This window comes from Rhamphochromis longiceps, linkage group LG19 (assembly GCF_057381845.1).
Source record: "Rhamphochromis longiceps isolate RC_006_pf linkage group LG19, R_longiceps_female_GT1.1, whole genome shotgun sequence".
Taxonomy (NCBI): domain Eukaryota; kingdom Metazoa; phylum Chordata; class Actinopteri; order Cichliformes; family Cichlidae; genus Rhamphochromis; species Rhamphochromis longiceps.
This window is the reverse complement of record NC_140575.1, coordinates 25,603,376-25,631,250: the sequence shown is the minus strand read 5'-3', so window position 1 is coordinate 25,631,250 and position 27,875 is coordinate 25,603,376. Positions and strand designations below refer to the sequence as shown.

The 27,875-nt window shown below is 40.3% G+C and overlaps 1 protein-coding gene across 3 annotated transcripts in view; it reads right to left on the bottom strand.

The window, feature by feature from the left end:
* cdin1 (CDAN1 interacting nuclease 1) overlaps positions 1–27,875 on the bottom strand; it is a 50,907-nt gene that overhangs the window by 3,571 nt on the left and 19,461 nt on the right. For all 3 annotated transcript variants that reach the window (XM_085391265.1, XM_085391264.1, XM_085391266.1), the window contains exons 7-11: positions 24,618–24,697; positions 24,191–24,240; positions 22,700–22,767; positions 21,377–21,442; positions 21,108–21,213 (exon numbers count right to left, since the gene is read on the bottom strand). In XM_085391265.1, the coding sequence (XP_085247391.1) occupies positions 21,108–21,213; positions 21,377–21,442; positions 22,700–22,767; positions 24,191–24,240; positions 24,618–24,697 (370 nt within the window). The remainder of the gene's footprint in view (positions 1–21,107; positions 21,214–21,376; positions 21,443–22,699; positions 22,768–24,190; positions 24,241–24,617; positions 24,698–27,875) is intronic.

Here is a 27,875-nt window from a genome sequence, read left to right as displayed (position 1 = left end):
TATATATATATATATATATATATATATATATTTCCTCTGAAGTTTGTGTGTTGGAACGCCGGAGGAAGTGAGTGGAAGTTCAGTTTAAATTTGTAGGCAAATTATGGTTTATTATGTGGGCTGGCTCATTTTAAGCTGGCATGTGCTTATTACGCACACCACCTCGAAGTCAGAGTCAACCATCTTCCAATAAACACCTCGCTATGTAACGAGTTGGTGAAATTGTTTGTGAAATGTAGCTAATTTCAGCAAGAGGGCCACTTGACGAGCCTGGGCGTGGATTGCGGGCTGCCAGCCGTGCTTTCGTTAGTGTTAATGAGCTGCTGGTGGTCGCATTTTAAAGCAGGTGCCAAGCAGCTTACTACAACAGCTTAATGAGAGTGAGGCAGTAAGAAATAGAAAAAAAAACATGAATGGAGAAGAGGGAGTGTTATTAGTATCTGCCTGTGCACACACAACATGCCATGAAGCCAGCAATACGGAATATAATAAACACATGCGTAAAAATATACCAACTCTACCCTTCAAATAATTTGCAGACTTATTTCTTGATTTTAGTTCTTGCTTTTCTCATTTTGGGGGGGAAATGAAAGCATGGCTGAAAGCCCGTAATCCATGCATGGGAGGTCAGGTAGTGTAACCTTTTCAAAAATCTCTGAGTTGAACATTTCTGCTCAACACGCAGATCAAGGTTAACTTCCTTTGCTACATTTGGTGGAAAAAAAAGAAGAAGCTTCAAGCACAACTCGGGTTCAATCACTTTTTCCAAAGTACATTACATGACATGACGAATTATCAATCAAATTGAGATGAATTTATGCTCGACTTTAAAATGCCCTCACTTCATTTTACACACCGCACAGGTCCACTTTAAACAAACACCCCAGCAATGATTTAGACAGTGCAAGCCTTCACCTGAGGGTGAAGTCTATGTCTCTGAGGTCTCTCCACAAAGACCTCTTTGTTTTCAGCATCCATACATCAGGTCACAAGGTAGGCAGCTAAAGCACTGCCAAACATTAGTGTTAGTCAGTCTTTTCTCCGTTTTCCCAAATGCCGTAATGGAACCCGCTCAACTTCTTTTAAGACAAAAAGCATTCAGACTGATTGTGAGAGAAGTACAGAGGCATAAAAATGTCTGTGTTGAAGTCTGACGAACTGCGTATGTAGTAAAAGACAGAGAATAAATGTGTAAAAGTAAGACTATTCTTTTGAGATCCCTTTGATAGATGTTCACCTATCAAAGAGTTATAAGAGTTTTCTTTATAAAAACAAAAACAAAAAAAGGTTAGATACTGGTGTTGTGATGTGTTATTATTTGCGAAAATTTACAGGGACGGCAGTGACCCAGAGCCTGCATGTCAGCAGGTGATACAGTTTTGCATGAATACTGTACCCAGCTTGTGTATTTTCAGCAATTCAGCCAGACTGATGATGAAGACACCCCTGACAAGTAAAACTGCTGTGCACAAGTAGGATATTTTAAGGCTGGTTCTACCCAGAGGGGCGTCCTCGAACAGGGAGGTAAATAATCCCTTGCTACAAACTATACATCTGACTGTCCATAAATAACAGGAACTGAATGGAAGAGTTAACCTCCCACAGACAAGTTATTAACATGACCATAGCTAAGAATAGAAAACATTGTTTTGGTTTTTTTTTACTTTCTCCACCCCCTACTTTGTCTCATTGAGCGGTGAAAAAAAACTTAATTCAACTTAGGTACTTAAAACACAATTATAAAGCAACCGCAGCACACGATTGTACATTATTATCACCAAAACCTACGCAAGCGTCGTAATTAAGGAGGAACAGAGAAGAATGCGGTTAATCTTTGTCACCAGTGAAGAGCATGTCATATTCATATGCATATGTAGTTTTTAAGCTAGAGGTGTGGAGGTGGAATGTGTAAGTATGAGAGTATGAGAGATGTGGGAGGTCAGGTCGACTCAGTGTGTTGTCAGTTTTATGTTGTAGTAGGAGATAATTTATGCTCACTAATGCAAGATAACAATACCAAAACAGAGACAAGAGGATTCTAGAGCTTTACTTGGTAAACACAGCAACCACTTCTGGAGCAGGATGTAGCCTGTGCCCTTTAAGGGATCACAAAATTAGTTGATGGTCAACCCGATTCAGCTTTAGCAACATTTCAGTCCCGTCCTACAAATGCAAAAGGTGAACTTTGTGCTCATTAACTATAAATGTAAAATAGGGAAAATAATATACTAATATTTTATATTTTCAATTCACCAATAATGCTACTAAAAGATTATATGGACAAATGGTTCAGCAATTTGAGAACAAAGTGTAATACTGCAAAGAATTTGGGAATTTAAAGATTCTGGAGAGATTTGTGCACACAAAAAACTAAGGTTAGAGCTTTTTCTATATGATAAATAGAGAAAACTGCTTATTTTTAAACATATGCATCCATAATTGTAAAATGTTTTTTTTTCTCCCGTTAATTATTTGATCAGTTATCACTTTCTGGCTTCAAATTTCCCACAAGCTCCTATCACTTCAGCTACTTTCTCACAATAACCAAAACCTTATCACCGTACAGATACACAATCTGACATCCGACTGATACCTTGACTAACACATGATTATGTGAATGAGCAAATAAGCATTAACCTTATATTTATTTGCTGGCTCAGTAGTAACTTACAGATATCCAACTTAATTACATTTGGTCCCAGTTAGAAACCATTCGCTCAATATCATGCTTCCAAAACATCCTCCAGCTGAAGGGAGGAGACTTAATCAGTGTTTTGAACTCGTTAAGTCCCTTAACTGAGCATGTCGCCTACCACATTAGCAACACATATCTGAGAAACAAGTGTGCACTGTGTGTGTAATGTGTGCGGGTTCCCTCTCAGATCTACGGTGTCACGGTCCAACACGCTTTGACACACTCTGGTCTGTATTGGATGTGAAGCAAAACTAAACAAGGTGTGGTCTGGCTCTAGATTTGTCTTTCCAGTGTTCAGAATTTGGCCCAAGCAGTGCAGAGTACACTACATACAACAAAGAGGCCTAATGACGACAGCTCTGTGGTGGCACCATAATCATAAAAAAAACCCCCAAAACTTGTCCTTCAGACAAAAGTGTCCTGTGTGTTAGTGTTTTGCAAAAAGGATTGTTTTGAACAGGCTTGTTAACATAAATGCAAGAAAAATAAATGTCCGTCTCGGTCTCTCCGGCTTTTAAAGGGTTAACGTCCAGGAACTAAGAGCACACCTGATCTTTTTTTTTTGTTCGCAGATATCGACTCCTCACACTCCTTAATGACACTGTACATCATGAAAATGGCTTGATCTCTTCAGTTATGACACACTGAGTGGATATTCATTAACAGTTAATGCTGATATTAATGAATTCTTTCATGGTGATGACAGCACATAGTGTCTCTACCATATTGAACTGAAATCTTGAGCGGGTAGTAATTTTGTCTGGGAATCTTGATTTATGTAAATACATTTTAAATGTAGTTATAAGAACAAACAAAATAGCGGCGCTCGGGGATGAATATACTTAATGTTTTAGCAAACATTGAGTATATATAGTTTCAGGTACAAGCTGTCATCTGGAATGCCAGTGAAGCTGATGCCGGCTTATAGCTAGAATAAGTTTGTTTTACCTTTTAACAAAGGGTATACTTATCAGTGAGTGCCAGTATTTTGTTTGTTATCGGTTTTAATCGAGTTCCTATACATGTTTAAGATAATCTAAGTAAAAATATGATTTAAAAAAATAAACATCTGAGGTTTTCCCTTTTTTTAGATAATGCTCCAAGTTCTAAAAACTAAACATTGACCATAGTGCTAATTTGGAGATCAGTTGAAAGCCCCTCGGGCCTTTGATGAGTCCTCGTGTCTATGAGTTCTGCCTAGAGACAAGAAGCTCCCCATGGTAGTGGGCAAGAAGGCTGGGGGCTGGGAGGCTGTGCAGACAGAGAAAACCACATTGTCAAGGGGATACATGCTCCTTTAACCTGTTATTGTGAACTCCCAGCAGCCCTGGCCGATAATTGCCACCTGTCCCTGGGGAAACAGTCAAAGACAAGCATTGGGACAGGCATTTTTCTTTGACCATTGCTCCTTATGCCACACAGATCTGGACCTAATCCTGCCTTTAACCCCTGTAGCTAATGTGTCTTCAATTTAGGACGATCCCCCACTACAGGCACAGCCCCTAATCAACAACATTTTGTACTGTAACCCTATCCACCCTTGCTAGGGCAACATCAGTCTGAACGAGCGCCGGCACATCTAATGCATCCAGCGGAGGAACAATGTCATGCGTGTGTACTTATGGATATCATGTTTGCATATGAGGTCATGGGATGTGTGCCATGCACTCAGCTGTTTTTTAATCGACATAAGCTGTTGAAATAAAACATTTAATATCCACATGCAACTGTACTTAAAACCACAGAAACACAAACAAGTTGCATGAAATATATAATATGTAAGCCACAAGTATATTTTTTAAATGAGACTTTGTAAATTCGTATGGCTGCTCCTCATTGTTCTTCCATTCTGAAAAAGCCATGCTATCCATTGGCCCAAGGTCTCCATCAGGTTCAAGAATAAGTACTTCATTGTAAGTTCTGTTACCAGTTCAGTGAATCAAAAGTCATGGAAAGGCAGGTGCGAATGTTTGTTGTGTAGGCCTCTTGGCCTCTGCGTCCATGAGTACAACCCTGCCCCAAAATTAGAGTGTGGTCTCTAATGTCTCCCTGTGAGAGAAAGAGGCCTGGCTTTCGTCCAAGTCAGCACCTTTGGAAGTGCAGTGGTGTTACCACCACTAAATCAACATGTCAGCGCCCAGCCCAGTGAACTTCTTCACCCAAACTGCACTGCTTACAGCGACCCCACACACTAATGAATTGGTGTGAATGCCTATCTGTCTGCTAAAATGAAATGGGGGAAAGGAGATATGAGGAGTACAAGGGTGGGAAAAAAGTAGATTTGTCTTTCAGGTGTTACAAAAAATATTTGCAGTTAGGAAAAATGATTATCACTGTCCTGTTACTCAATCAGAAAACTACTGTAGCAAACCAGCCAGCGCCAGGTTACCGTAGCCTCCGCATCAACCTTGGCTTCTGTGTCCAAAATGGAACTGTCCCACTTTAGGGGGGGCAAGTGTGGAGAGGGATGCAGGCGAAGGGCCACAGAAATCTGTGTGCTTACTCGGCAGTCTGTTTACATTCCTGAGGGTAATTTTAGCCCCTGGGGGGAGTAAAGCAGGGGGGGCCGACATGTTGTTGGGGCTTGTCAGTGTTCCACGGGCCAGCCGGCACAGTGGCGGCACCTGGACATCTGGGTGGTAAATATACATATACACACAGATATACCTCCTGCAGAAAAACCACTGGATACCTGCTTGCATCACTTATCAAGGTTAAGGTTATTATTAGGGAATTCTAAAGGTGAAGTTGCATTTTCCACACAATATCAATAGCTGCTTTGTAAAATGATTAAACAGAGCTACGCGATATCAACGAGGCCTTCTGAAAACCACAGGACTAGCCAACAGGCCCAACACAGCAGAGTGCCATTAGTTTTGGACAACACAGGATATCCCCAGTGTTTGTACTGACAATCTGGGGTGCAAATCTAATTTCACTGTAGTTTTAAAAAATTTGCTAAGCAAACAAAACAATAATCCTAGCTCAAGAATAGCTTAGGGCTTCTGTGTGCCTGTCGGGATTTGTCTTTTTATTACTCCCAGCCCACAGTGTCCCTTCAAAGTGAAAGAAAGCAAAAAGTCCATGTGTTTGCTGTGTTTGTGTGTGAATGCAATTGTAAGAGTAGGACAGGGAGATACAGAGAAGGAGGGAGGGAAAGAGAGACTCTGAGCTTATCGAAACTAATTAGGCAAGGGATCAGGATGGAAGTTAAATACTGGGCTACATGTAATGAAAGAAGCAGAGTGGGGGACATCTAGGGGTCAAGCCCACACCAAACAGTGGTCCTCAGGCAATCTGGTATTGATTTTCACTCGTTTGGGGATGAATGTGGATGGGAGGGAGGGAGACGAGGAGAGGCAGTAGGGCAGTCTAAGGGTCTCGTGAGTTGTCAACTTGACAGTTTAACCCCTTTTGGAGAAGAACAAACAAACAGAGGGATCTCTTGGGCTGACAGTGTTGATCTGTCATAGCGATGACACTGCAAAGCCCCACAGAATGGCCACACAGGAGAGGCGAGTGAGGAGGAAAAAAGGAGGGAGGGTGAGCTGATACAGATATGCACAGGCACATTCCTTAAGACTCAGAAGATAGGACTATGCTCCGCTCACCTTAAAATAAAAATTCAGGAGGACAAAAAAAGGACCATTCAACTGAGTCTTTAGTCTGGGTTTAATTTAATGTTATGAAAATCAAAAATAAATACAGTAACTTATCAACTAAATACTTCTGTGTATGGTTTTTCTTATAAACCTGTTTATGTTATGATGGCAGACATTAGATCAGACCAAAGTGGAACTTCAGGTCCTATTTTGATCATTTTCCATGTCAAAAAGTATGGGTATCCCTGATATAGTAGTACTGGTAATGGTCCACAATCACACAGACACTCAGATGTCAGTGCTCGTCTCTTGTCAGTCTGTGAAGGCCATCACCCTCAAGCACCTTCCTTCTCATGTCCTTAAACACTCGAAGACCCTTCCACTCTTTCCCTCAGACTACCTCATCGTTTTGTCACATTGCCAAAGGGGACTCCATTACCCTAGCTAACTCTCACTTATACTTAACACACACACACACACACACACACACACACACACACACACACACACACACACACACACACACACACACACACACACACACACACACACACACACACACACACACACACACGATAGTCACAACTAATGCTGCCCACATCAAATTAGAGAGGCCCCTATTGTCCCTATTACGGCCCGGCAATGCTCCATCATCACGGATGCTACGGGGTCCCTCACTTGTCAGAAGTTGTCAGACAGATAGGGAGACTGGATACACACAGCTGACAGGTAATCTTAATGTCTTCAATTAGCCCAATTAGGCCTGTCATAAACAATTCGATAAGTGTTCAACCAACGCAAACAGATAAACGCACGCACAAGCGCACCAAAGTACACACGCTCACACACCAAGGTCTGCAGGGTATTAATGAGAAGGGTAATGGGTATATCAGTGGACGGTTGACTTGTCTTTTGTTTCAAAGAGGGGTGTGTCCCCATCCTTTGCTCTCAGCTGTGCACTGCTGGCTGCTACCTGGTCAGTTCAAATTGTACCATCTCCTTTCATTAGCACATCGCCGACTGAGAATCTGAAAGGCCGTGACAAAATTCATTTGAGACGAGTGGGAGCAGATTGCCTGAAGCAGGTGCTATAAGGGAGATAAAACAAAAGCAGCACCTTTGTGAGGCTCGGTGTGCACATGGCTGCGTGTGTTTTCCATCTGTGTGTGTATGTGAGAGAATTTTCCCTGGTCTTCAAATTCTGTTCTTTTCCTTGCTGCGGTAAATGGGTAATGACACAAAAGTGCTTTTGACAAAAAAGGAAAGGTACCAGAGAGGAATCGGCCCAGCACACTCGGAGCATTTACAAGGCTGTGGTGAAATCTAAATATTATTTGAAGCGTGACTAAACAGGCCAACACCTTTCTGTGCAGAGGATGTGTGCTAGCTAACGCTGTTTGATTTGGTCTTTCCTTTATAATATCTTATCGCCGAGCAAAGGTGGCACCCACACTGCATCCTCGCCTTTTGTCCTCTATACGTTTCTTTATCTATTTGCATTCTCTATCAATACAAGTTTCTGCAGGGACGTGGAACATGTTGAAGGGGCTGTGAAGCACAAGCTTATGTTTAAAACGGAGATTCCACAGTTTGCAAACACGAGCGTTGTGCAAAGTTAGCATCAATATTTGAACAAGAACTTCACATCAACACTGCCTTGATCTTATGTGCAGAGGCCTTGAAATGCCCCCCGTCAAGCAAAACTCTGACATTTTCAATGCAGCACTGGTCTCGGGGCATTTTTTTCTTTAAATTTAAGGCAAGAAAAGAAATGAACAAAATACAAATGTAACAAAGTTAAAACAACGCAGTGATCTGAATGGTGAAATCCCAAGGCACATTTTCATTCAAGGAGTCAAACTGGGACATGAAGACAAACCAACTGCTATCAGCAAGATCTGTGATGGACCTTTAACTCTACTTCTGATCCTTAACTCAAGTGACGGCTGGAAAACCATCCAAGGAAAAAAAAAAAAGGCAGAAAGAAAGAGAGAAAGAGAGAAAAGCCTTCACCGGGAAGTTGTAATAGGAAATTGCTCTTGGCAACTATTTGTTCAAGCACCAGATTTTTTTCGTCTTTATGCCAACCCAGTGAGCCCCCATTGGAAAACAGGGCAGGTCCCCCTAATGAGTAATCTATTTCAAAGCAGTCGTGTCTGGGCATGACAGTTTACTGAGAGGCTTGAAGAACTGGTAATTACCAGTGTTACGGGGCAATTAATGCATATTACACTGCGGCACTCATGGCGGTGACTGTCAGCTCCCCAATAAAAATGAGCACTCTTCAGCTAAAGGGTGACATTAATTGGGCCCTTAATGACTATGCAGAGGAACCAAGCCAAATAGGAACAAAACAGGGGACTCGCTCTGACACTAGCAGAGGGCTGGAAATTGGACTAAAAATGAGATTAATTGCTGTTTAGAAGGAAAAAAAAAGGGGGGGGGGGAATGTGGTGAGGGGAATGGGGAGAAAGAGGTTGGGAATTATAGGGTGCAAAGAGCAAGAACCGTTCATACAGATGACAATTCAATTAATTATTTTATATTGTATTTTCTATACCTTAAGAAGTGCAGACAGGCCTCAGGCCCATTTCAAGGGTTTTGTCTTGATATGGTGCTTATTGCATAAAGAGCTACATAAAAAAAACCTAAAAGGCAGCTTCAGATTCCATATGCTCTCGATTTAATGAACATTATCTAAAAATTTCATTCAACCATGTGCACATAACACAAAGGGGGAGTAAACATAGCAGTCAGGATGTAAATGGGGGAAAAAATAAAAAAACTCTTAAGAAGTAAATATTAAGCATTTCTGGGTTACACACTTTCCTATGAAATATAAGACTTTTAGTATGTCCTTTCACTTAAAAACAGTCTTAAAACCTTCAGCAGAGCTTTCATGAAAAATAAATCAAGTAAATCTACCAAATTGCAGGCCTTCCACCCACAGAAATGTTGGTTAAAAAGAGATCAAGGATATGGGGAAGACACGAAGTAATTCTGATTAATGTTGCTAAAGCTAGGCACGTACTGAGCACCACCTGAATATGCAAGCCCCAAATCATGAAAATATCAGCATGCAAAACATGCCGTCATTTGCATACATTTTGGATTTTGGATTTCCGTGCTATTTAAATATGCAGTTAGAAATAGTCCAGCACTGCCTCTTGCGCTGTCACGCTGCACACTCACACTGTCATTGGTCCTGATAGAACTCCTTGCTTCAAAGGGAGCTTTGCAATGGAGAAGAGAATGAGCAAATATTTGAATTGCAAAAACACATCATCTTCCAAGGGGAGAAAATTCAAGACAACTTTTTAGAGTTAAAGACACCCCCAACCCCCAGCAAGCTAACCCTCTGCATACGGCACAAAAAAAGTCAACATATTCATAGTGTAAGCACACTCCTCACTAATTTACCATATCCAAATTTGCGTAATGGGATATGACATATTTTAGAGGGGATTGCGGGGAAAAAAAAAAACTTTAATTTGAGGAGAGAACCATAAAATGTTTAAGCTGCTCCTGTATTTAACCGAAATCCACCATATAAATCCAGGTTCTCAGACAACCTGACATGGGTTTGATTACAGACTGAAGTGTAATTAGCCACTTCAGTTATCCCGTAGAAGGTTGGAGTGAGCAGCACCACCATCCTTGCTAGATATTTTAGCATAACTAAAGAGACCTTTACATTCTACGGGAGTACCTTTCCTCTCAGGATTCAGCACAGCCAGTTTATAGCCATTTACACGCAAGCACTCCAGGAGAATCTCAGTCGCCTTCCAACTTTTGCAAAAGTTAGAGAGAAAGTGCAATAAATAATCTTCGTGACCAATCAATAATATGACTCAGAGCATATTTGAAAGTATGAGTTCCTCACTTGGTTGCCAGAATAAATAGAACATTTAAGCCAAAAGTTACAAGTCTAGAAATGAAGGCCATGAACAACATTAACGGTACTAAATACCCATCACCAGACATCTAAAAAAACACCCCTGCACAGGGGAAAACACTCATCTCCTCTGTTTATGATTGCAAATGTATATACCACAGGCTGAGAACTACCTTGAATTTTAAATGAGGGAAAATTTAATAGTTTTACACACATACTAAGAAAACAGAATACAAGGGGAATTTCTGTAAGTATGCCTCTATAAGTAAGGCTATCAGATTGCTGCTGGAGAAAAAAATGTGTCTACTTTTTTTTTGTAATGTCTGCTTTAAACATAAGACGAATGATTGTGGATTCAGATTTCATACGATAATAAGAGGTTTGAATTAGATTTACAATATTAGCTATGTTTTAAATAGCAGTTTGAACCAGTAGTCACTGTTGCAAAATGCTACATTTTTGTGATCTCTTAACACGCACTTAGCTTTAGCCACCCAAGTCCAACCCTCCTGTGGCCTCTACCTCTTGTGAGCTACAAACCTATGCGTAGACAACTTGGAGACAAGTTTGAACAGAAATCAAACCTGAATGACGGATAGCTTTACTACACAATGACCTCTGTCACTAAGTTCTTGCCCTAAATCAATGCTGGCGATAAGAGCCCTGCGCCAGTGCTCACCTTGGTATGTTCAGCAGCAGGCCTTATCTATGGCAGGAGGAAGTATGAGTAATAACTAAAGACAAGCTACGACAAAACCACTAACCCCACCTTGTCAAACATAATTTACAATGTATATCCCTTTACCTCCTCACCCCCCACCCCCTACCTCCCACTGCTGTTAAAGAGTAATTATGGGAACCAAAGAGATTTGGGACTGAGTTTGGATGATTAGCCCATTATAGTATGCTGGGAGAGGTTTGAGTACAAGTCAGAGCAGGGCTCATATTTTCACAAGAAAAGTGAAAAAGTCAGGCTGCTGTAACTTTTGCTGTTCTGTTGTACACTCATGGTTTCATTCACAAAAATATGATTAACACTCTTATATGTCAGCAGTGCCAGATCCATGGAAAGTGGCCAAACTCTGGTGATGTACACAGTGAGAGGCTAAAGGTTAAAGTTGAAAGAAAGGCTGACAAGAAGTCGACTTTATGAAGATTATAGCACTACAAACTCTGAGACCTTTCAATAGTTTTTCATTTGACTGTGTCTGATGAAGTATGTGTGTGAGACAGAGAAAGACACATAGAGCCAGGCAGGAGAGCGAGCATGCTTCCAGGCAGTTGCATCAAAATGGAGCCAGAGACCAAATATGACATCAAACATTGCAATTAACTGACCCCTTTCTCTTAGAGTCACAGTTTGAAAAGCCGTGCCTTTAAAACCCTGATTAAAATATGTTTGCGCTCTCATTCAAAATGACATTTGACAAGGTTAGTAATATTTCAACTAACTGTAAAAACATTCTTGCAGACGTAATCCTTTTTTCCATCACTTTGCAGAGGCGCAGGTAACCTCCGAGTGAGTTTCCCATGAACTCAGTGCTAAAATTTGAAAACAAAACGGCTGGGGGAAGGAAAAAAAAAGTTCAAAAGTTTCACTCGAGTGTGTTTTGTTTCACCCGGGCAGCTGAAGCTAAATGTTTTCTGATCATTATTCAGAGCATTTATCCCCTTTCTAATTCAAACCACAATGAGAATTTAAAACGCAGCCAGGGTTTTTTCACTTTATTCCCTCCGACCACGAACTCCATCCTTAGCAGGGACCCAAGGGGGTGAAGACTGTCAGCATGTCTGAGAATAGAGTTCCTCAAACCGTTAAACCCCCTCATCACCAAATTAGGAGGTGTATTCTGGAGCTTAATGGTATGTCCAATGGAAAGTTGAATAAAAAGTTATGCAAGATGTAATTTAACGGTGCATGACAGTATATATTTAAATATAAACTGTATATGAAATATTTTTTACATGGGTTTAGGAGTACCAACTTTGATTTGGAATCAACTTTGAGTCCAAGTTTTAAAAAAAGGAACGCAGTCAGAAAACTTAAGTAAACAAAAAGAAAACAGCGTCTGAGACAGTCATTGGTTCTGACAAAACAAGTGGGAGATAAGCAATGAAAAAAATGGGAAGAGATCAGAAATGGTCAAGCCAAAACTCTGTCTGAAGTTAACAGTTTTCAAATCCATTCCAATCGCAGGAGAAGAGAATGTGAAGTGTCGGGCTGGACAGTGAGCCAGCAGAGGCTTTGCTGCAGCTGCGCTCAAATGGAAGTGGCACTTTCTATCAGAGGCCTTTCACCAGACAGCTCTATTCTGCCCGTTCACTTTTAACCTCACAGACACATAACAAAAAGATACGAGTGGTCATTTAAGACGTGCGCACTCGTCATTGAAGAGACAGATTCGGGGTTTAACATTGGGATAGACTCATGGTGCGAATGTGCCAACTGATAGAGATATCACTCAAAATGAGAAATAGATTTCTTTGACATCTCTATGGCGGCCATTCAAAGGGGGTGGGGTCAAAGCCTCAAACTCTGTTAAGAGTTTAGATTTCACTTGTTCAGAAATATATGCCCCTGTTAACTTGCATCAGTCTAGAGGAAAAGGATTGCGTGCCATCTGTTTCGGCTTATGGTGAAAAATCACATCAACAAATGTTACAGGATTTTTTGTTCCAAAATCACATATAGACCTCCTCAACGAAGTTTATTTCAAAACAGTCATAAAAAAACAAACACAGAACAGAAATACTGATACCATCAAAGATGTGGTGAAAAATATATAAGCAGAAATTTTCTTGTGTTCATTTTATTCTACACAGTTTTCATAAGAGCCAGCAGCCAGACGCATTTTTTTCTTCCAATCGTTTATAGACCTGACAGAGTTTGTGCAGACAAATCTGCTGACCTGATAGATCCTGTACATTAACCCCAAGAATTGATGAGCGAAAGCAGAAGGTCAGCACTTGGACACAGGCTCCTCATGTGTCTTTGATTACACACTCCCACTAAAGGATAGGCAGGCAGAGATGTTTAAGCTATCAGGCAATCAGACTGCCGAGAGACGTGAAACTCAAACCAGAGACAGGAGAAGGAAAGGGCTGCCTGGGAACAAAGATGGGGGAAGAGGGTTCTGACGAAGCTCTTTAACAAATGCCAGGCCAGTGAGGGGAAAAACTCAAATGTGCTTATATCTCTTTCAGTGTTTCTGGCAACAATGCAAAGAAGTGAATTAATACTGAAATATAAAACATTGTTCTCAAAAATAAATATCTCTTCATATGGTATTTAAACTAAATTACTTTTGGTACATCAGTCACAATGACTGCTACTGGATACAATCGGATATAGGATTTAAATATGAGAACAAGCAATTCAAATGTACTTTTGAATAGAAATTAGGTCATATGACAAATGATAAAAAATAGAAATCTCTTCTTAACTGCAGTTGAGAATGCTTAGAGTACATTTAAAAATAGCATGGCTGCTTTTGAAGTCATTTGGAGGCCAACTGGTGTTTTTTTTTTAAATATAATTTATTTTATTCTTTAAAATCCTTTCTGTTACTTGCTGCATTATCAGAGAAGAGTTTGTGAGATATAACGAAAACAGGAAGAACTTTGCCTCCTGGTTTAGAATATCAAAAGCTTTTTATAGGTATAAATCACCAAGAGCCTTTTGTCAGGATCTTTTTAACTTTCATACACACACAGATGAATGTGAGCCAGGAAAGCACTTAAAACTGCAGTACACACATGCACATGTATTGCAAGTGTACGGTTTTGTGTGTGTGTGTGTGTGTGTGTGTGTGTGTGTGTGTGTGTGTGTGTGTTTGTGTTTCTTCACTGTATATGATCAGAATTCTGCTGGTAATATTAGTTACAGAAATCCAATCATTACTTGTTTGATTAAGCGAGAAAAAAAAGATACAAAGCTAAAAGCGTGGAAGCTAAATAAGAGGCTGAAGTCAGTGTGGAGGGGAAAAGGAAACAAGAATGAGCGGGAAAAAACAACAACAATAAAAAACAAGGTTATGTGAGGGACAGTGTGTCTATAAAAAGAAGCCTACTGTCTAGGTTATCTATAAGGAACCACTTATCACAAGCGACCAGCTTCACACAGTGACTGATGGGCCTCTACAGACCACGAGTACCAGCACATTATCTGGTACACACAGTGCTGCTCTTTAAACACAAAAGGCAGAAATATGAAGCATTGTTTCCTTGGTTGTCATTTGTTAAAAAAATAATTCTTTTATTTTTGGACTGGAATAAAAAAAAAGTGTTTACCGTTTCCGTGCCAGCAAATACACAAAGACAATGCTGACCAACATAAATTAATGCTAAATTAGCCTAATTGAACCATTAATTTCTCGCCATGACCGATTTATAGCAGAACTCGCAGGTCTTTAAATGAAAAAACTAGATCAATATAACAGATACTACTCACACGTACTCGCATTATCTCTAGAACTTATCTAGATAGAAGTGAAGATATTTAGCACCTGTGAGTGTGCAGGCCTTTGTGTGATGCATATAAAGCATCATGTAGTGTGTGACAAATCTATTTGTCCCGCTGTCAAGAAAATATTACTGCAGGTTTAACATCACATTGAGGGTAATGTAGATTTGAATGTCCTTTAGAGGTCAGACAGCCATTAAAATTCTCCTGTTAGACTGACTTTTACAAAAAGCCTTTCGATTCCTTGCCCACTAGTCTCTCTGTGCTTTTGACAAATGCTGCTGGCTTCTTCCTGGATTGAAACCCAGAAGGTCAATGTAGAGGAAAAAAGAAGGAGAAGAAGGCGGCGAGACTGAGAAAATGAGGGGGGGAGGAGTGAGTCTTTTTAAGTGTGATGACATACATCGTGAAAGCTGACAAAAAAAATGTACGTTCATCTTCAAAAAGTTCCATACCAAAACAGGAATTCATGGAGCAGACATGCTTGCACCTCATTTTACTTCAGGCTTTCCTCTCCATCTCACAGTGTCACAGGCAAGCAGCAAGACAGGAGGAGGGGTATATATCGCTGGGGTGCCGCTTTCTGTCCTGCTCTTCGTTTATACACACAGCGCGATGTCAAAGCTGCTCTCACATTCAATGGTAAATGACAAATTTGGATAATGCACACATACAACCCTACCAACATAAATAGGAGACATGGGGCTTAACCAGAGCTAAATCCTGAGGCTGCCAGAGACCTGAGAGTGCGGATTACACCCCAGACGTCTTAAACAATGCACCCAAATGTGCATCCTTAAAAGTATGAAATCCTTGAAGCATCACGGCCGACTTGTCATTTACCATTAATATTCCAAGTAGCTTGCTCTGTGAGGGCTAGCATTGCACTTCTGTGGGCTGACGTTCCCCAAAACAAACACTTGCGAAGCCCTAAAGGAACCACCACTGTGGATGGCTATTTTTCTTGCTGTGGAATATTCTACGTGAGGATGTCATAACAAAGGAAACAATAAAAGAGGCCACGTTCCTGCACTGCATGGGGCATCCATAACTATAAATAGCAGGAAGGCTATGCGGAGACAGTTATGCTTTATCAGAAACCCCCCCCCCCCCACAAAACAACTAGAATTTTCTATTGATATTAAGTGCCCAAAACTACACAACAGAAGAAAAACTGTAAGCCAGAAAAAAAAAGCTCTTTCTTAAACATCACAAGAGAATAGATTAATTGAGAAACTAAAAGACTGCTGGCTGGTGCTATAATGAATCTATTCAAATATTGTTTCTGTCACTTTAGTGACTATCAGCTATTCATTAAAGGCTAATATTGCCATGGATACTTTTTTATTTATTTATTTTTCACCCCCTTTCTTTGTCTTGCACATTTATGACAAGAACCTGAGGTAAGGTATGGCAGGGCACAGGTCTTGGAGGTGTCACACTGTCACCCCAGAAGCGCCAGTACCTGTCCTCAGGGATGGCCTTGTAATGTCCAGCCTCATTGAATCAGTGGCAGCCACGGCCTTTGGGCTCCCTCGCTCAGGTGACATCCCCTATCTGCTCTTCCTTTGTGATGTCCTAGATGCTGAGGCCTTTAATACTCTTATGCCACTGCATTAACTGGGACTATACGAGAAAACATGTGCAGAAGCACACAAGGTCAAAACATTATTTCTAAATATGAGCAGCTTCAGTCATATATAAACAGTTATTTAAGTGAACACAAACTACATTTATGGATCCAAATATCTAGAAGAAGGCCTTACATATTTTAAAGCTAAAAGTACCAGCTGATGAATTCAATAGGGCATATCAAACACCCACTGTAACATTACACTCCACTCCACTAATTAGGCATTCCTGTTATCAAGGCTTTAGAAAGTTCAACAAAAATGATGGACATGTCCATTAAAAATGGATGGCAATGTTCAATATCATGAATCGAGAAATTAATTTGATGTCGCAAATGGATTGACATTCTGAGACTAACAGGCTTAATGCGCAATTTCATCTGTAAAACCTACAGCATGCAGCCCTTGATATAACTAGAAAAAGTTCACAAAGAACTGGAGATTTCTAATTGTGGTCGTGTCAACTAATATAAAACATCACAAAAATCTTAGGTATGTCTATTTATGAGGTAATGTGTCAGCAAGCAGATTATTGATGTTATAGGAACGGTCTGGTGAGACTTTGGAATTATGACTTTCTCATTAGTTTTACCATTTCCTCCATCACAAAAGTGTAACAAAGGACGCACATAAGCAGATAAGAATGGAGATCAATGAGTGCTTTTGGTGCATGAGAATTTTATGCTACTAATTATGTGGGGACATAAATTATCAGCATTACAACAAGGCCTTCAAAATTACTGAAACAAAGGAGCCAGATGAAACATAATGCGTGTGTGTGCATTCAAGTCTCACTAAATTTGCAAGTGGTCAAGCCAGATGATGTATAATAGCAAACCCAAAAGTCTTAACCCCCATTTCATATGAGGGAGAAATGAGGCATACTGTCCCATTATTTTGCTATAAATCATTTTTTGTGGACGTCTGACAGCTTTTTATCAGATCTAACCTTTTCAAGCCTCCATTAAGAGTGCTAACATTTTCAACTCTGACACATTTGCAGTTTACGAATCGCACAGCTGATTTACTTTGGGAGGAGGGGAGCTGGCGTCCACGCTCATTGTCACACAGGCTTTTCATTGTGTTCGGCTGGGTGGAATAGGGAAAGGGAACGAAGGGAAAGAGCTGAAAAGTGATGAATGAGCTCTGAATTACACTCGTTTATACCCACATTTACATGTTTAATCTACTAAAACACGATAAAAAAGTTATTTTCTTGGTTGCTGCATTTTCTGATTTACCTGATTGATTATTTTTGGTACACAAATGCTGCAATAAAGGCAATTAGCTACCTCAATGAACCTAAAAAGTCTGGCGGGTTAACAATAAGCATGCAATAAGGTTTCTGAGCCTGGATATATTGTAGTTTTGACAGTTTTCTGCTCTCCTGATAATAAGGACCAGTCATTAAACTTTAGCTCCATCAAGTATAAAAACTTATTTAGTTTTTTTTGTCCTTCATTCTAAAAAAGTAGCCTTTACAAGTGGTTTAATAAGCAACTATAATCTTTTTTTTTTTTTTAATTATCCAATTATGTCAACTATTATTCAGTCAAATGGTAAAAACCCAAATCTCTATTGCTACATAACTTAGGCAAATGTTTCAACAATATTTGAGTGCAAAAATAATCAAGAAGTCAGCAAATAATAATTATCTCCATGGTCTCTGGATTAAAGTATGAGATCACCTAGACAGACAAATGCATGAGCAGAATTTGAATTGCTGCTTGCAGAGTTATGGAAGGAACTTTGCCAAGCGTAATTGATATAAGTACACCATAATCAACTAGGGGCAGTTAAGGTGCTACCACATAAGAGTCCATATTTCATTACATGCTGTGTTTAACCTTATCCACTTCTCCTAAAACACACAAGAGGCTCATTATGTGTTTAATATTCACCAGCAGGTGAATAATTTTTATGCAACTCTGATAGTTGGGCGAGATGGATCACTCAATTATCTGAACATCCGTCAGAGCAGAGGGCTCACTGGCTCTGGAACGCCACCAGCTAAGATTGATGGCTGGAAGACACCAATAGCTGCTGTTTCACCATCTCATCCAGGCACTGGGCCTGAACACGCTGTCTGATTCTGCAGAAGACTGTCTTTTTCTCTCCATTTTTTTCTGTCCTCTCCCTTTTTTTCTTGGGAGCATTGTAGGTGAAGCGTCATTACCCCTCACTCCACTGAAGAGGGGTTCATTATGGGGTTACTGTGTTGGCAAGACTATTGTTTGGATGATAAATGCAGTTGGTGAGGGCTTTGGAGGGAAAATTAGTTATGTTTTTTTCTATCCGTCTACAAAAACACATCCTTACTCTGTAATGCTTGAGGGCAAGTGAAGAACAATTAACACAGTTCTGGGTAACCCAGCTCAGTTAAAGCAAAGAAGGAATTCATGAAAAATAAGCAAATCACTGGAAATGTCAATCAGAGGCAATGAAGTAATTACAAACACTGGTGTGCCCTTCTTAGGGTGGTCAAAAAGGAAACTGAACAGTTTAGATTTTGAAATCGGACTGAGCAATGAAGGAATGGACAAATATTTCAAACATCAACCTGTTGGTTGATGTTTGAAACTGAGACCAACTAACGAGAGATGAAGTGAAAAGTGAAGTAGACACTATCTAGCCCAAAGCGAATGAGTTCTTAAACCAAAAACACGAGACATTATATCATGTATATGGAGTAGGGACTTACAGATAAAGATTTAAACAGCCCACACCTATGGCTAAATTCAACCTTCTTTTGGATCTCAACAAAACACCTAATTCTGTACATGCTGCAGTACTAACACACGGTCAACATCACACATCCAGACCGACTAACAGAGGACTGTTATAACATTGTCTTTGTTGTTGCCACTGCTTAAACAAAAGTCTCCAAGACCGCATTTGACATGTTAACAGAATCAGAGGAAGAAAAAAAAAAAACAGCCTTACCTTCAGCTGGTAATGATACCGTTCTCTTTTCACCTGCTGCTCTTAACAGGTTATAGTTTTGTGTCATTGCGTTTCCAAACACAAACATGAACATCAGGGACTACACTTGTACTTCAAATGATCATGCGTATGGTCTAACAGAAAGATTAGGGCACATTTTGAAATGTCAGTTGTAAATGTCAAATAAAATTTACAGGGGTGCTGAAAAAGGTGGGGTCTGACATTTTTTCTTTCTCTTTTTTTGACACAGAATGTTTGTCTGACTGGCTGCTGGCTGACGTGATAGGATCTACTTTGTCAGTACCTTAATATACTTGGACAAGGCTAGCCTTGTGAATATAAATGAAAGACACATATGAGCAAATATATAAGGCTCAGACTAACACAAACTATCCAACCAAGCTGCAAGTATTCCAGAAAGATCAGCATTTGGCTGCAACACTGATCAGATAGCATTTCACAGTGTCGATGAGCTCAGGTGGTAGAGCAGATCAGCTACTAACCGGAAGTTTGGTGGTTCAATCCCAGGCTTCTCCAGTCTGCATGCCAAATATCCTTGGGCAAGATACTAACCCAATGTTGCTCTCCGATGCATCCATCGGAGTGCGAATGTGTATGAATGTTAGATAGTAAGCACTTAACAAGCTTGTGTGAATGGGCGTGATTGGGTCAATGAATTAGTAGTATAAAGCTTTGAGTCACTCAGAGTAGAAAAGCGCTATATAAGAACCAGTCCAGTCCAATGCAACACTTTAAAAACCTCTTGAATCAAAGCTGAAAGCCTGGACTTTAGTCACATCTTGACTGTTTGATTTAAAATCCAGTGTGGTGGTGTTCACAGGTAAGATTACAAAAACTGTGTCCTTGTCCAAATACTTTTAGACCTAATTCTATGAATACATCAAATCTCAAACTAATCTCATTATATCACGTACTGCACACATTCTAATAAAACATACAGACATGAGAGAAACCTCCAACTGGTCATGGCAGATGGTTGCCCCTCCCAAGCCTGGTTTAAGTTTGTTTGTATTAAAAGGGAGTTTTTCCTTCTCACTGTCACCAAGTGCTTGCTCAAAGGGGGCAGTTTACTTGTTGGGGTTTCTCTCTATTATTGTAGAGTCTTTACCTTACAATATAAAGCACCTTAAGGTGACCGTTGTTGAGTACTTTGTTACTCTGTGTTTTGAAAAGTGCCATACAAATAAAGTTATCATAATTCACTGAACACAGCATCAATGACGAGAACCTGCACCACCATGTCAGCTAACCATTAGTGGAGGATCAGGGCTATAGTGTGATATGGGAACCTGGTGTCAGCCAAGGCTAAGATGTGGACTCCACTTGTTTGTGTCCACTCTATTCAGGTTTCAAATTAAATATTAAATAGGTCAGTATGTTCTACAGGTTATCACTTCTAAGATTCATTGAAAAATGTATTTGCGCACATATACCTCTGTCCCGCCACCGTCAGGACCTGCTCCTGTCCAAAAGTTCTCATGCTACAGAGGCCAGGCATTAGTCACCCATTTCCTTGCTTCCCTTCCAACACAATGTGTTTATTCAACAAAACAATCAAGCTCACAGGCAGACCATTCAGGCTCTAAAGGTCTCAGAGAACATGAGTGAATGTGGAAGTAGTGTAATGTGCAGCTGTAGCATGTGGAATCCTGTGGTTAAAGTGGCCTTTGCCAGAGAGGAAGTGGTAAGCATTGGCGGACAGAGATAGGAGTTCTTTATACAACTGAGAATACCTGATCATAGTTTCTAGTGAAAAAGGAGAAGTTATAAAGAATATGAAAACTGATAAAATAACATTGGCAAATTTTTGATGGCCAATAAAGTAAACAAAACAGATAAAAAAAAAGAGAGGGCTCACCTGTTCCAATAGCTCCAGAATTGTTCATTGAGATAGGTTTGATGGCTTTGATCATCTCCAAAAGAGGCTTTGCTCTCAATCCAGTGTACAATGTGTCCTTCCACAGCTTTTCATAAATAACAAAACACAGCAAATCTAAGAAAACTAGTTAGACGAGGTCATTTGTTTTGTTTGTTTCTTCAGTCATATACAAAAAAAATCCCAAAACTTTTTGACAATAGAGATGCCTAAGGTTGAAGTGAGGTTACATTCATAATGTAAATACTAACCAACTGGAACCTCCAGGATGATATCAGGTGTTTTGTCGTAGCCCATAGTTCTCAGGTGGTTTTCATCTATTGAAAATAAAAGTTTAGAAATGTTATGCTTGCTGTTTTGCAGTAACCTTCTATATGAACAATCAGTCACAGGCTGCTGATCTAACTGCTTTCACAAAGATGCTGGTAACAAACCGCTCAGCGTGAGCAAAGCAGAAAAACAGCAGTAGAGCACAGCCAGTGTAGTTAAACCATTATCTACATCTGCCACGTATTTGCTGTCACTGCACAAAATACTCTAAACTCCAGTTACAGTATTGCTCTCTTTGGCAGTGCTTTATAAAATATACAGAAAGGAGACAAGGCTGGCATTATAGTCTCTGCAAGCCTGACCCTTGCCTGCACAAGCTGTAGCCATTGTCCTTGACTTCTGGCGTGCTCTAGCCATTATCCCTCCAACACCTGATTTCTCCATTAAATCTCACTGACCAGGTCATTCAGTTCCAAAGGCCTGCCTCTTTGTCTTCAGCCAAGCTCAACTAATGGGGCATGGAAGAGAATTGTGGCTAGATGGAGGGTGGCGGTTAGTGCTGGTGAGGAGGTAGCATCAGCCACGGATGAAGAAAGAGAGCAGAGAGAGGTCACCGAGGCTACCAGAGGACTGTGGTAGATATCCAGGCATCCAAGATGTTGTAATGTCGGTGTAGAAATGTGTTTGTGTGTATAAGGATGGGAACCTCTGTACACACCCACTGGGCTGTTGACATTCTCATGTGGCTCTGATCGCCTTTTTTAGATCAGCTTTGATTAAAATTAATGGTCCATTCCTGCTGTTGGGTAGCTTATTTCCAATCCATTTATCAGATGGGGTGAGGCTGCTTCAGTGGCCCTCGTGCCCCTCGAACTCTGACAGCTTTAGAACAGTCTTCTGTACAGCCCTGAAGAAAGGTCAGCACTCCATGTCCAAATAAATGATACGGCCGTAATGACAGTGGGAATGATTCTTATTCTTCATCACTCATCTGACCTAGTAAATGATGATGGGATGGGGTGATATGAGGATGGGGGGATTCTATAGTTCCATACCTGAACATTCCATCTTCATTTAATTTGATCTGAATATGGCAATAGCATCAGAAAAATAGATGATATTCAGAGAACAATCTGTTTGATTTTCTGTAAACATCAAATCCCCCAAAACAGCTTTACGCAGAGAGAAATATAAATAAATAAAAAATATTTGCAGTCAAGAATGTCCATATGGTTCCAATATGACTTATGAGTTGTTTTCATTTTCATGTTAAAATGTAATGAGAAGGTCAAAGGATGGCTTACCCAGAAAGGAAAGGTTCTTCTCCTTCAGTTTTTCCCGGAGCAGCACTTCATGCTCATGGCCTATGGCGCTGAGAATTGAGTCAAGGATTCCAACAATACTACGATACATTTGACTTTTAAATTTAAATTCTCTGGAAACCAGAAAATTCAGTGCTCAACTACATGCACATGTTTACCATCAGTTACAGTTAAGAATCTGCTCTTCTCCATTATTGATTTACTATGCAAAGCAAAAGCCATTTCTCCTCATGCTAACATACAGTAAAGCATAATCAGAGTTCGGGTCAAGTTAAATCTGCTTTCACAACAAATCTCTGAAGTGCATTATCTAAATAAGAAAGAAAAAACAAATGCCAATTTGACAAAATGCATAAAGTGCATAGATGAGATACTCTGCCTAGTACTTTATAATATTTGAAGAAAAAATACTTTTAGAATAAATGCCATATTGTATTAAGGATGTGCAAAGCTTGAAGGCACATAAAAGGAAATATGCAATGATGATGGTTTTATTTTTGAAAGAGAAAAAGAAGCTCTTATAGAAATATATTACCCTCTAAAAACTAAAACAACCAAAATGGTTTCTAATTACATAAATATATATATATTTATACATACTGTAACTAGTAGCCACGCAACTGATTCAATGTGTGGATGACTTCTTTGAAAGAACATAGCAGTGCGGTGGTTATAATGAACTCTCTGTGGCAGAGTAACTGATTTTAAGTTGACACTGAGAGGACTGCCACAGAATGTTAAAAAAGGGGGGGATGTGGAAGGAGGGTATAGGGACAAGGTTGACTGGCTATGAACAGAACAACACAGCCCCACCACGGGCAAGAAAGCCTGGACAGACACAATAACATACGGACGTGCACGTGTACACCGACTCAAATAATTCTCCTCCCCTTGAAAATAGCTGATCTGCTACCCAGCTGGTTGCCCCTAAAAAAGCCCGAGCTCCATTCTGCCCCTACAGCCAAGGTCCTACTAGACGAGTAGGGGGTGTGTGTAGGTGGGGAAAGTGTGTGGGAAGAATAGTAATGAGGTGGACAAATTAATTATAAATGAATAATAAATCATTACCTTAAGTTAGACAAATGTAGTAAAAACTTTCTGTAGTGCACATCTGAATAAAATGATCAGAAGTAAATAGTAATGAATTAAAATGCATTTAAAAATATGTATGTAACAGTATTAGCTCTTTTTCCTGTTCCAAAAAGCTTTTGAATTATATTTCTTTTCTTGTATCATAGAACATTGGGTCTGATTCACAGCATGCACATAGAGATGCATTTAGATCAGCCTATCCTCTCCTCCTCTTCCCTCCATCGCCTTCCAGCCCCTGTATGGATGATACTGGGATGGCAGGCAGGATGAAACACTTCCTCTGTGAAGCAGAACTTTTATGTCAGGTGAAGCCAGACACATCTCATCCCCTTCAATAGCTCCTCGTCAATTTCAGGCTTAAAATTTTATGGGATAGGATACTGTTTGATGCAGTCTACCAGCGGTCCATAACAGCAGTCATTTATTGTGCACTGAAAAGAGGGGGAAGAAATATTATGGCGTGCCAAAAGGGTGGGTGGGTGTAAGGGAGGTGAGGGAAGCCCATACACTGCTGGAAAAAAAAAGGAGAAAACACAGGAGATGCTGGCAGACTGGCAGGCATGACCGCCGGCTCTCACGTGACCTCATCAGCAAACATGAGCCGCTGATGCCGTCTGTCAGCCAGGTGTAGAGTACCATTTTTTTTTGAAAACTCACTGTGCACAAGCAATTTTCGATTTGTTAAGTAGAGACACAGCAAATGCCTTAAAATAATAACATTTCATATAATTAAATAGAATTATCTCTCTCAGGCAATTAAACAGTTCTCTGGAAAATGTTAATTAAGTACAAAACTTAAAACCCTTACTTGGTAGACATTACTGGCCAAAATTTGGTCTGGAATTAAAGATGGCTCCTTCAGCATGCTGTTGAGGACTGATTTAGATGCTGAGAATAAGACAGCAAAAGAAGAGAGGGAGACAGACAGAAAAAGGAAAAAAATAATGACCACATAATTTTATTCAAGAAAATGTCTAACTGCTGGATTTAACCAAGCAAAACAGTTAGTGTTATAAACAAAACCAGCCCGGACAGCCTCTAACCCACCAACCTGTGTACAGTATTTCTGCACTAGCCTATTAGATGGTTGCTTGGTGTCTGTACAGATTTTCTATAGATAAATGTTTCAGTCCAAAGCACAGGCGCTTCATGTAGTTTATCTATGTTATGAACGCTGACTATTCTGCATCTCTCATCCCTATTCTTGCTCTACTAACATTATAAATCAGAAAGGGAGGCCTGCGAATCGACTCGCTGTTACTGCAACAGCAAAAAATTCCTTAAATCATTTCTTAAAAAAGATTTGGATTAAATGGATTGTATCACCGTGTGACGAAATGGTTGAGGCACACCATTTTAGTGATATATATGTACACATGCGCCTGACAGATTTGGCGCATTAGAGACAATACATGGAATGTTTCTATTCACATTTCAGGCATGGATGGTGCCTATACCAACATCGCAGAAGTTCTCAAGCGCATCTAGGAAACTGCACACAGTATATAACGGTTATAGACACGATGGCTTATTTAAAAATTAATACAATTTTGAAAAAAAAAGTTACAAAAAAATGTAATAAATCAATTGATAGCCATCTGGATCATTAGGCCTCTGTTAGATAAATTTCACCCACAGAAAGGCGGGCTGTTCTTTTCTATGCTCTCATCCCCTACACACTTAGGGAAACTACCACAAACAAGATAGCCATTGCTATGATCCCTCATCTACCTTATGATGAAATAAAAAGTAGAGGAGGTGGAAGAAGAACAAAAGCGCCTCCTCCTTTCTTCGTCTCTATCTTTTCCTGCATAGGCTTTTTTTTCTTGTTTTGTGCAACCTGCTTTCTGTTTTAGTCTCTCCCAGCCAGCTACAGTGCTCCCCCAGCCCATCCCATAACCCCACACTCCCTCTTAGAGCTGCAAGGCACAGGGCAGTGCTTTATTTCTCTGCTCATTTTTCTCAGAGATTGGTACCTTCACACGCAGATCCATACCATGCTCCTGTGCAATGCGGGTGGTGGTGAAGAAAGAGGGTTATATTTTCCCCTTGAGTTAGGACACCTCATGACAAATGATAATGGATAATCAATAAAGTGGGAAATATGAGGCAGCAAACTTTATGAAGCCAGGAGACATATTACTCCCCAACAACACTGGTTTCCCTTAACAAAGTCACTACTCGACTGTGCCTAATAATCTGAAGGAAAATCAAAGGACCCGCAACCACATCAGCAATATTGGCAACTTATTCCACTTTAATGGCATTTTGATTGATTTTTTCCCTCTTCCTAATGGTCTTTTTATAGATTTGACACTGTTTCTGCAAAACAGTAGTGTGTAATAAACCTCCCTGAAGGCAAACGTTAGCCATTAAAGCTCTTGTCTTACTAGCACTCATAATTGGAGGTTGACCACCACCACATTTTGGTCTCTCACATAACACACACTTTCAGGACTAGAATTCTCCCTGTCTCTCAAGCTCTTTGATATTTTTTTGTCGACGGCCATAATAAGTGCCAGGATCTCTTTCGTCTGCGCTTTTTGAGGGATGGGGTTAAAAATAGCCATAAAGAGGTGACCTTGGCGCTGACATTGTGGAATTTCAGCCAAGCATTGACCTGATGAAAATGGAAGGCCAGGCTGCTAATAAATCAGGATGCTTTTAAAATGAGTTTACCCTAATGCTCATTCATCACGGGCTGTAATGCCATTTGCAGGCCCAGGATTCGCTGCTGTGCACAAACACAGCAGTAAATAACAACAGGGCCCTTGCATCCTTCGCATCGTTGCAGCCTCCAACATCAGCATACATTTATTAAAGACGCCCCCGCCTTGCACGGCAGCACACCTCTAGAACACCCTGAGCTCCTTTCTGCTATATGCAAACATACACACACAGAAACAAAAACACACAAGCAATGCTCTTTAAATACACACGCTCAAAGCACATACAGAGGCACACATAAAAATGCGTGCAGAAAAATAAAAAGCACAATCTGTAGAACACTAGACACGGAGAACAAAGCCCTGCAGCACAACTTTGCACCTTGTAAACATTCACCAAATTTACTGTAATTGTCCCATGCTGGTATAAATTCTGACTAAGGCACCATATCACACCGTCAACATCTGAACAAAAGGAACAGAGAAGAGGGGAATAATAGATGTGAAACGCTACACCTCCATAGGGATTTGCTAAAGAAAACAACCAGTGTAAACAAATCGCAGGCCTGTTTTCATATGCAACTCCAAAACAAGATAAACTATATAAGGCAAGGTAACGGCAACAGAACCTTGGCATGTTTTCTCATTGCTTACTTTCTTTCATTTGTAACTACTGGGACTCCTCTTTTCTCCACTAGGGTGAAAAAGTCATTATCGCAAACACAAAAAAACAGAGAGAAACCTCATTAAATAGCAACATTTGTTGAGGGAGGACTGTAATAAACAATAACGGATGACGATTGTTATTACCCCTGACACTGATGAGCTCCTTTGTAAGTTTGTTTATTAATTAAAAAACCCACTATTTTCCACGGGTGGGGGTGGGCAGTTACCCATTTCCTCTATATGCCCACACCCCCGCACACTCCCCATGCGCAAGCCATTGAGCTGTGGAGGGGCACTCGTTCATCAAACTTCATGGAGCAAGGGAGAGACAGGTCCTGATAATGTGCACCGCTAAAGCTGATTTTCCATGATGAATCTCGGAGCATATAAATTGGCTAATATCTGAAAACATTTACAGATACTAGAGGAATTGACTACTTGTGGGACATGATGGATGAGGCTCTCCAACACTGGCCGACAGCTCTGCAAATCTCTGCGGTTGCCTAAAGCCCTCATTTGATTTTCCAATTTACTCCTTTTAAATTTATCCCCCCGCACTGAGAAAAAAGAAAAAAAACAGAAGATGGGAAAGAGAGAGAGTGGGAGATAGGGGGTGGGGGGTATGTGTTTCTTTTTAAACTATCTGTGGTGGTGTGTAGGTGCTAGTTGATGATATGAGGTGGTATCTCCTGTGCAAGAGGAACTCGGTCCCTGAAGAGGTTACTGGGGCAGAA